At 43.3% G+C, this 11079-nt stretch overlaps 1 protein-coding gene across 2 annotated transcripts in view; it reads right to left on the reverse strand.

Moving 5' to 3' along the window:
* Positions 1–374, reverse strand: part of LOC139547759 (RNA-binding protein Nova-1-like) — a 56882-nt gene extending 56508 nt beyond the window's left edge. For both annotated transcript variants that reach the window (XM_071356814.1, XM_071356812.1), the window contains exon 1: positions 35–374. In XM_071356814.1, coding sequence (XP_071212915.1) covers positions 35–53 — 19 coding nt within the window. In that variant the 5' untranslated portion in view covers positions 54–374. The remainder of the gene's footprint in view (positions 1–34) is intronic.
* Positions 375–11079: the final 10705 nt, after the last annotated feature.

Genomic DNA, 11079 nt, shown 5'->3' on the forward strand with positions numbered 1-11079 from the left:
CTATACCTATAGGAAAGGAAACTTGGAAGTCTACCTGTGTGGACTCCAGCCATCTCCGTGTGGAAGAAACCAAATGGCGGGATCCTCCGTGCGCGCGAACTCTCCGAGCCGGTCTTTACTGCCTCTCTCACACACAAACACACTTGCCGGCACACACCCTCTCTCACTGTCCAGTCTAAGACAGATGCTGAGCGCCCCTCGTGCTCCTCTAGATTCTCGTCAAGGTGACATTGCGTCGACCGTGGCCTACACACAAGCAGGGATCTCACACGATTTCACATGGCTGTGAAATTCTAAGCGGTGAGACATCTCGGTTTTTGTCTTCGAGAATACGCCGCTTGATGTGTGGAAAGACGTGACAAATCCAAGGCAGATGTATGACACTTTATTGGACCGTCGGAGTTCGGATAAGAAACAATTGCGCAGCATTCAGCCCATGGTGTGGACCTATAATGTCCAGCTATCTTTTTAGTGGTTGCCTGCTACAGTAATATGGAAAATGTGAAGTAGCTGAGCCCATAAGCTATTTTTACAATGAGGAATACTAAGAACATTATTTGGGTTTTATAAAGCAGGATGTATAGCAGCTAACAGATGTAGCGTAGACTATTATGAAGCTTATCTGGGTGTACATTTCCTAGATTGCCTAATAGAAAATGTAGGATACTATTTGTACCTGTTGATAGTAAGGCTGATTATTCGGCCGATGCACTGCACAACATATGATATACATGTATGATATGATATATGACAAGGTTTCTATTGGTTCCTCATCTCAGGGGCGGACCGGGACCATAAATCGGCTCCGGCATTTCTACACACTGGACAATTCCCCCCACTTGAAGCCCACAAACCGGCCCATTTTTGACGCCCCCACACCTTTTATTTATTTTTAAAATTATTTTTATTTCACCTTTATTTAACCAGGTAGGCTAGTTGAGAACAAGTTCTCATTTGCAACTGCGACCTGGCCAAGATAAAGCAAAGCAGTTCGACACATACAACAACACAGAGTTACACATGGAATAAACAAACATACAATCAATAATACAGTAGAAAAATCTATATACAGCATGTGCAAATGAGGTAGGATAAGAGAGGTAAGGCAATAAATAGGCCATGGTGGCAAAGTAATTACAATATAGCAATTAAACACTGGAATGGTAGAATGTGCAGAAGATGAATGTGCAAGTAGAGATACTGGGGTGCAAAGGAGCAAGATAAATAAATAAATACAGTATGGGGATGAGGTAGATTGGATGGGCATTTTACAGATGAGCTATGTACAGGTGCAGTGATCTGTGAGCTGCTCTGACAGCTGGTGCTTAAAGCTACACCTGCCTATTTTATTCCTTGAGACGGCCATTATCAGCCAGATATTTATAATTTTGGGTAAAAAACCCAAGTAAGACAGGTCCACTAGGCTAAAAATGTATTGTCTGTCATTTGGAGTATCTTGCCTTTCTCTGTGACAATAGGGCAGCTCTTATAGGGGTCCAGGCCAGGGAGACCCACTTTTATGATGGTCTCTTCCAGATGTGGCGGGGTGGCGGACAAGCCAACCCTGCATTTGCCCAAAATGCCAGATGGCCTGGCAACTAGACCCAATGCCACCATTAAAATAACTGGTAACTGCAGTGCATTCAGAGTGATATGGTACCTATTATGTGTAGGTAAGCCACCAATCTCTGTATTTTCCCATCAAAGCATTGTATTAATTTGGTCATTTTGGACAGATGGCTTGGGGTAAACCCCTCCATTCCAGCAATATGGGTTTATGAGCTTTCACATAAACCCATGCGGCTCTCCTTCTGTGCTAGAAGTAAAAGGCTAAAGCCTGCGTGATGTAGACCAGCAGCGGATGATTCTCCATGCATAACCCCCATCCCATTGTTTGGAGGGGGTCCCCATCTGCCCCCTCCTACATGGTGTCGGGACTATTGTTCCATCCTGACCTTCTGCCTGAAAGGAGCTGGTCAAATAGCACCATCTGGTGTGTTCATCCTTATGTTTTTTAAGTTATTAAAGTCTCCATTATGTATTATTATTATTTATTATCATCATCATTATTATTAATAATAGTATTATTATTCAACTACATGAAAATTAGGTCAAAGTTGTATGCACGTTTTATTATTAAATCGTATTGTTATTTACTGTTATGATGTTTTGTAGATATAATATTTCATATTTTTCCTGGATCCTTGATCCAAAAATAACTGCCTTTGAATCCACAAACCCTCGTCATTATGCATTATAGGCCTATCCACATGGTGATTGGTGAAAGTAAAAGCAGGCTATGATACAAGTGGAATTAGGATTATTATGCAATGTTGCCACCTAGTGGTTAAACTGAGGAAACAGCTAAACTACTCTAGATACAATATGTAGCGGCATCCAGCTGCAGCCCCGGATGTTAAACCTTTTAGGCTATTAAAACTACTGCTACCGTTTTGTAAGATTTATTCAAAGTACAGATTATAGGTCCCTTGACTAATGTTAAACCTTTTAGGCTACTAAAATTACTTCTAGTGTTTTGTAAGATCTATTCAAAGGTTCTGGGCCCATTTAAAGGGAAACATTCAGATATAAAAAAATATAAAAAACAGCTTTGTTTATTAAAGGTTAGAGGTTTAGGTTTGCTTGTTTGGACCAGGTTACGGCTACAGAAAAACACATTGACACAAGTACACACATATCTCAGTTCCTTTCAATGGATGGCTCTATCACTTTCTAAAATGCTACAGTGCTCACAGACTACTACTGCTGGACACCCAGAACTTGATTAAGATGCTTGATTAAGTTCTAGGGGAGATATGTTCGAAAATGTACTAACAAGAATAGCGAAGTCTCCCTCTCTCAACAGAAACTCTCAGCCAGTATCTGAAAAGTCTATGAGACAAATGTCCCCTCCCCTTCCGAAATTCAAAAATGCTAGAGCCTGCAAAATCATTATTTGTCCAAATTATCAGTGATTCTTTTGTCCAAATGATCATACCTCCAGGCAGCATAGTCCCCAAAATGGTTGTCTTCACACAAACAGAGTACACAGCATTGACGCCACACAATCTCTACACTGGACCTTCAGATACAAAAGTACACACGACTCACATGAATAGATCTAAAGGGTGCTTTTATGGTTAGTTCTATCTGGAATCTTTGGGATGTCCCTACCCTAACCATAACCTTAAGCAGGGGCTCTGAGCCCCACCTGTTAAGCAAAAAAAGAAACCCTCACCCTAATCCTGTTTTAGAGAAATTACATCATTGAATATTGTAAGAGCTTTCATTGTCTGCTTATATGCCCCCTTTATTTATCCTGGGATTCTGACTTGGTGTAAAGGAGAATACTGTAAGAATGTCCCATGTTCTGAATTCTGTCGCTGTACATTTCAAAAGTGCCAAACAAATAGTTATATTGACTACGTCCGTCTTGGCTCGCTCTTTGTCGTAATCGAAATTACTGATTGCCTCTTATCCGCTCATCGTTCCCTCATGCCATAGTTTGTACATTTTAATTGTCAGTAGAAACCACATTTGTTTAAGCAAGTCAGCCATATCAGCTATGTTTTTTTTAAAGGCAGTATATGAGGCTGAATGAATTGTTTCACTGCCAGACAAGGCTCTGCTGATAGCCAGGTGTAGCAGCAGTAAGGATTCACTCCATGGTGCTGAAAAGAAAGCTCTGCTGTTGGGACATCTTTATGTAGGCCCTACCAGTTTGTGTGCACCGTTTGTCACCGTTATAGTGCATTTCGTGTATTGTTTAGTGTTGTATTGTGTGGTGGCTTTACTGGCATGCATCTAAAAAAATATTTTTGAGTTTGCCCCATCAAGATTTATGTGCTAAAATCGCCACTGACCTAACCATAACCCTTACCATCGAGGAAATGGAGGGGCGATTTAACCCTAACCCTATATTGCACCTTTAAGGTAAGGGTTAAATCGTCCCTCCATTTCTTCGATGCTCAAACTGAAATTGTTAGCCTTATTTCAGTTTATGTGTCCAAACAAGCAGGTTTGCGTAGATAATCATTGTAACATCTAAACTTCTGTGAAATATATTTTCCATAACCAAAAATATTGTATTTTCAGCTGTTTGAAGCTGGTGTAGAAAAACCTAAAGTAAAAGATGCAATAACTAAACTTAAAAACGGAAGCATAAAAATAGCGCACATAGAACAGATCTACTGCTTGTTAGACTTGCTTTCTATGAGAATGACAAATCTATAACTCACATTTCTATGTGAATTTGGTCGGGTTGCCCAAAAAGTTGAATATTTCAGCTTTAAAGTCATAGTGCTGTCAAAAATGTGATTTTCCCTGTGTTTTATATATACCACTATGAGGTTGGAATAATACTGTGAAATTGTGAAAATGACAATCAAATCAAATCAAATCTTATTAGTCACATGCGCTGAATACAACAGGTGTAGATGTTACAGTGAAATGCTTACTTATGAGCCCCTAACCAACAATGCAGTTTTTAAAAAAAGGATAAAAAAAAGAAATAAAAGTAACAAGTAATTAAAGAGCAGCAGTAAAATAATAATAGCGAGACTATATACGGGGGGTACCGGTACAGAGTCAATGTGTGGGGGCACCGGTTAGTTGAGGTAATATGTACACGAAGGTAGAGTTATTAAAGTGACTATGTATAGAGAATAACAACAGAGAGTAGCAACGGTATAAAAGAGTGGGGGCAATGCAAATAGTCTGAGTAGCCATTTGATTAGGTGTTCAGGAGTTTTATGGCTTGAGGGTAGAAGCTGATTAGAAGCCTCTTAGACCTAGACTTGGCGCTACGATACCGCTTGTCATGTGGTAGCAGAGAGAACAGTCTATGCCTAGGGTGGCTGGAGTCTTTGACAATTTTTAGGGCCTTCCTCTGACACCGCCTGGTATAGAGGTCCTGGATGGCAGGAAGCTTGGCCCCAGTGATGTACTGAGTCATTCGCACTACCTTCTGTAGTGCCTTGCGGTCAGAGGCCGAGCAGCTGCCATACCAGGCATTGATGCAACCAATCAGGATGCTCTCGATGGTGCATCTGTGAACCTTTTGAGGATCTGAGAACCCATGCCAAATCTTTGATAATGCCCTTTTAGTGTAAGAGCTGTTTGAAAAGGCCACCTGAAATGTCTGCCTGTTTTGGCCTGCCTGGTGACATCACCAGTCAGTAAATTAGCTAATAGACCAATAAGAAAGAGAGTTCGATACCTCTATGCCAATAATAGCTAGTTTTCAGTTTTCCCCTCCCGACTTAGACCACTCCCAGACAGTCCTAGAAAATTATTTATTGAGAAATTTCTTCTTTGCTATTAAAGAAGCTATTTTTGTTTATTTTTGACAATTTTAATAAAAAACTATCATAGTAAGGTACTTAATTGTTACCCAGAAATTATATGATATTGATATAAAAACAGCTGCATTGGACCTTTAACCGTTTTAAATTTCAACTTCAACGGGGTGATGATCAGAGTTGGGACATCCCAAGGATTCCATTTCCATGCTTTTATACTTTCTGCATGTCCCCCACTAATTAAGGTCCCCTGAGAAACACTGACCAAAACATTGGTTGTGCCACAGTTGCATTACCACAGAAGAATTAGACCATTATTTAGTGTGTGATTTCATTGAATAGTTTTGACAAATTTGAGGGATATTTAGAAACGACTTCTCCCTGGATTTATTGTGTGGCAACAGCTGCGTCGGTAAAGATGATGATGATGCTGACTATCCGGCATAAGCTGGATATTGCAGAAAGGTGCACATCGTTGTACACCAGGTGGCGCTCTTGTGTCTTTTCCTTTATCAATTTTAAATTGTTCTACAGCAACAGCTGTGTACTTGCTGTAAAGGCCAATTGTGGTACATCAACACTTATAAAACACAGTGAACAGTGTGTATTTGTTGTATATTGCCGAAGTGTTGTTTTCTTTTCATCATCTAGTTTAGGGACAACATTATAAGCAAGTATTTTCTAGATGTTAATAATACAGCTTCAGAGGTATTCGTCGCCACAGGCATCGATTCATCCTTGTCATACATTTGTATATATTTGTATATAAGAGTATATTTTATTTTATATTGTATATAAGAGTGACGCGATAGGAATGGTCTGTTTTATGCCTGTGTAGCACAGAGACAATGCCCCCCACAGTGGATGTTAGTACATATGATATGTTGATGGAAGACAAATAGACAGATCTTACGTTCATGTACATGTTATTTTTCCAACGTTATGTTTGTTTAGATTGTGTGGGAAAATGATCCCTTGTTCAATGCAGAATTATGCAACCCTAGTCTCTGTCTTGGTGTCTGGACGCCTTGCATTCGCAGGCCCATCACTGGGCCACATCCTCATAGGCATCTTCATCTTCATTGCCATACAATAATCCCAGATCAACAGGGCTGAAGTTCCCAAGTGAAACCCATTCTGACACGTTGTTTTTGGGGCAGAATTCCTGCGGATTTTACAGTGGTGAGTTTTTTTATACTATCCTTGGGTATCAATTATGATTTTACTAGAACAGGGGTTAAAAAAAATAATCTGCTCAAGACCCAAATGAGAAATTGACCAATGTTTCCGTGACCCAAATCGCACTCCAACTACCCAAATTAAGAAGAAGAATTGTGTTTATGGATGTATTCTCATAACTCACGTCCCACCTCTCACATGCCCTGGGCCCACTTTGGCTCCCAACCCATAGTTTACAAAAACAAGTACTAGACAATCAAACACGTAATTAAGGCAAACAAAAAGAAGCAATTACCCACAGATCTGTTAATAGATTGAAGCTCTTGAAAAATATTCTGTTTGTAGACAATGACATTTGATTAAGTTTGTGCTGAACACTCAAATATGTGCAGAGGATTTTGGTTGTTTGTTTTTAGTCGATTATGTTCACTGATACCCCATCTCTGCAGCCGCCAGCCAATCACAGTCATGACCAATGGTACTACATGTTCTCAGTTCTCTCCAAGAATGTTCTCTCCTTCCTGAAGTCCCCCATTACTGCAAGACACATCAATCACACCAATTTACTCAAGATGAAAGAAAGATGATTTAATCATCACCATGCAATTGCATTGTAAAATCACCATTGTATTTCAAAATGTGAGAAGACAGCTTTATGCATGTTTCTCAATACATTGTCAATTTGTAATGTACAGTACTTAAAGAGCCAATTGGCACGTGTTATTCTGTTGATCATTCGAAAAATGAGATTTCAGTCTTTTTTTAAATTTTGTTTTATTTATTTTACCTTTATTTAGCTTGGAGTCTTGGAGGTGTTTCCTGACTGATTCCACATTTGGTTAATGATGTTTGTTCCCTACGAGACACTGTAGCCTATTTCACTTCCTCAAAATCCCCAGAATGAATGTAAGATAACTCAAGAAATCTGTAATACAGTTTGACGTTTTTGCAGAGGATGTTTTAGTTGCGCAATTTTACATCTAAGGTGTTTTTGGTGCAGTATTTCTCAAGTAAAAAAATTTGCTAAATGTTGTCTGTCAACAAAGTCGGAGTTGCTGGGCAGGTCTGTCTCAAGGTCTATGCTATTGGATAGAACGCAGTCACCGAAGCTGTTCACCACATGTTAGTGGGCAAATGGACATCGTCAAATCAAAACCCAAACTCTGATTTAGACCCGACTGACTTTATGACCAAAATTATCCGATTTACACTTTGTAGTCAATTTTGAGACTAGAATAACGGTTTCGGACTCATATCAATGCCACATAGGCCTTTTTTAAAGGGATTTGTTGCTTTTAAAGGCAGTCACTCTTTATTAAGGCCATGCAGTGCATGATGCCAGGCAGGAAGTAATTACAGCATCACAAAGAGGTCATTCCCATCTCCAAGCCCGTACTGTGTGCTGAAGAGATTGTCAAGTGGACTTAGAGGGGTTTACATTTTCACATTCACTTTTGACATACAATTAGCCATACGAGCCAGCACAACATTCAAAGCAAACCTTATGTCTCACCAGTAACACACAAGCTGTGTTCGAATACCCATACTGACATACTGTATACTACATACTTAATGAATATATACTACATACTATATACTATTAGTTGATTTTAGTTTTTTGTAAACGAATAGTATCCTTTCCGTTGCGCGTACTAGCTCTGCGCCTGTCAACCGGAAGTTGATGCTGTTGCTATGCAACCTCTTGCTAGCTAGTTAACATAACAAATTACTAGTTAAACATTTTATGACTTCGGGTGTGTTCTTAAATTCAATCTGGAGTGCCAGAGTGAGCTTGTAAATTCAGAGCGTTTCGCTCTTGGAGTGCACACTGGAAGTTCGAGCCAAGGAGTAGGATTGATTTGAGCGTTCTGACCTGACAATGGCAGCCAAGCACCCAAGCTAACATTGGCTAGCTTGCTAGCTACTTCCAGACACAAATGAGACCACTCTGACCATTTTACTCGCCCTAGCAGAGCTGGTTAGGCAGTTTTCATGTTATCCAGAGCGTTGGTGACTTTAACTGTGCTGCTGGCAACAATTTAATGACGCTTTTCTTGCCGACGTGTACTGACACCGGCCATATTCAAAGGGTGTGGAGCTCTCATAAATTAATTATTCTGCGCTCTGGTACACTCAGACGAGAGTGCATTGAGAACGCACAACGACTATACCATTTAACTAAGCTAAGAATGACGGGAATAATCAATTCAATAATTGTTGGGTAGTTAGATAGATAGCCTATAGTTAATATACTGGAAAGTTTGATGTATAAGTAGCTAGCTAACAACATATTGGTAGATACTGCAGTAATGATATGCTATGTGGTTCGTAAGGACAGCGTAGCTAACAAATTGTCAGCCAACGTAACCTGGAAGGTAACTTGTTTGAAAAGTCATTACTTTATTACTTTGCTCAACATTTTCTTAACAGTTGTCATAATTAGTTAAAGCAATTTGTATCGGCTCTCGTACTTCGCTGTATATTTTCCGCCATTTTCTTCAAATCTGAAAACAATGTGAAGCCACGCCCATTTCCTGAAGAATTGCATTATGGGCCCTAAAGTACAGAAATAGTGTCCTCTGTCACGCCCTGTCCTTAGAGATCCTTTATTCTCTATTTTGGTTAGGTCGGGGTGTGACTAGGGTGGGCATTCTAGTTTCTTTATTTCTAGTTTGGCTTGGTATGGTTCCCAATCAGAGGCAGCTGTCTATCGTTGTCTCTGATTGGGGATCATATTTAGGCAGCCTTTTCCCACCTGTTTGTTGTGGGATCTTGTTTGTGCATAGTTGCCTTGAGCTGCATAGCTTCACGTTCGTTTTGTTCTTTATTGTTTTTTGCCGGTTCACGTAATAAAGATGATGAACCCAAACCACGCTGCATTTTGATCCGATTCTTACAACAACGATTGTGACAGAAGATCCCACCACCAACGGATCAAGCAGCGTGCCCAGGAGGAGCAGGGATCGTGGGCCTGGGAGGAAAGCCAGGAGTGGAGGACATCCTGGACTTGGGACGAAATAATGGCAGGAGACAAAAGCCTGCCATGGAAGCAAGAGAAGCAGCGAAGGAGGGAAAGCGACATTCTGGACACGACGTAAGCCCAAGAAGCAGCCTCACATTTTTTGGGGGGGGGGGCACACGGGGAGGTCGGCGACGCTGAGGGGTGAGTTAGAGACCATGGAGGAAGCGTTGGATAGATTGAGAGAGAGTGAACGGAGGGGTGAGATAGAGACCCTCGAGGAGTGGTTGGCGAAATGTGAAGAGAGTGAACGGGAAGAGCTGTTGGTTTGGCTGGGGAGGCAAGACATTCACCCTGAGGAGCGTGTTAGCCGTCCGATGCCACCTGTGTCAGCTCCCCGTATTCGTCCTGACGAGCGTGTCATCTGTCCGGTACCATCTGTGCCGGCTCCACGCACCAGGTCTCCAGTGCGCCTCCACAGCCCAATACGTCCTGTGCCAGCTCTCCGCACTCGGTTTGAGGAGCGTGTCATCGTTCCGGTACAATGTGTGCCGGTTCTACGCACCGTGTCTCCAGTGCGCCTCTACAGCCCAGTGCGTCCTGTGCCAGCTCCCCGCACTTGCCGTGCGAAGGTTGTCATCTGTCCAGGACACGTTGTGCCAGCTCTATACTCCAGACCTCCAGTGCGCCTCCACGGCCCAGTATGTCATGTTCCGGTTCTACGCACCGTGTCTCCAGTGCACCTCCACAGCCCAGTGAGTCATGTGCCAGCCCCCCACACTTGCCGTGCGAAGGTTGTTATCTGTCCAGGACACATTGTGCCAGCTCTACGCTCCAGACCTCCAGTGCGCCTCCACAGCCCGGTACGCCCTGTGCCAGCTCCATGCACCAGGCCTCCAGCGACGGTCTACAGTCCAGAGCCTCCAGTGACGGTCTGCAGTCCAGAGCCTCCAGCAACGGTCTGCAGTCCGGAGCCTCCAGCGACGGTTCCCAGTCAGGAGCCTCCAGCGACGGTTCCCAGTCAGGAGCCTCCAGTGACGGTTCCCAGTCCGGAGCCTCCAGCGACGGTTCCCAGTACGGAGCCTCCAGCGACGGTTCCCAGTCCGGAGCCTCCAGTGATGATCCATGGCCCGGAGCCTCCAGTGATTATCCATGGCCCGGAATCTCCAGTGATGATCCATGGCCCGGAGCCTCCAGTGATGATCCATGGCCCGGAGCCTCCAGTGATGATACATGGCACGGAGCCTCCAGTGAGGGTTCCTAGTCCAGAGCCTCCTGTGAGGGTTCCCAGTCCGGAGCTTCCGGCGACGATCCACGGTCCGGAGCCTCCGGCGACGATCCACGGTCCGGTTCCTCCGGTGACGATCCACGGCCCGGTTCCTCCGGCGACGATCCACGGTCCGGAGGCCCCGGCGATGATCCACAGTCCGGTTCCTCCGGCAATGATCTACGGGCCGGAGCTACCGGCGACGATCCACGGCCCGGTTCCTCTGGCGACGATCCACGGTCCGGAGTCCCCGGCGATGATCCACGGTCCGGTTCCTCCGGCGAGGATTTACGACGATCCCCGCACCAGAGTCGCCACCGAAGCGGGCGGATCCGCGAGCGGAGCAGGCTCTACGTCCCGCACCGGAGCCGCCT

The sequence above is a fragment of the Salvelinus alpinus genome, chromosome 21, assembly GCF_045679555.1.
Source record: "Salvelinus alpinus chromosome 21, SLU_Salpinus.1, whole genome shotgun sequence".
In the NCBI taxonomy this organism is placed as follows: Eukaryota; Metazoa; Chordata; class Actinopteri; order Salmoniformes; family Salmonidae; genus Salvelinus; species Salvelinus alpinus.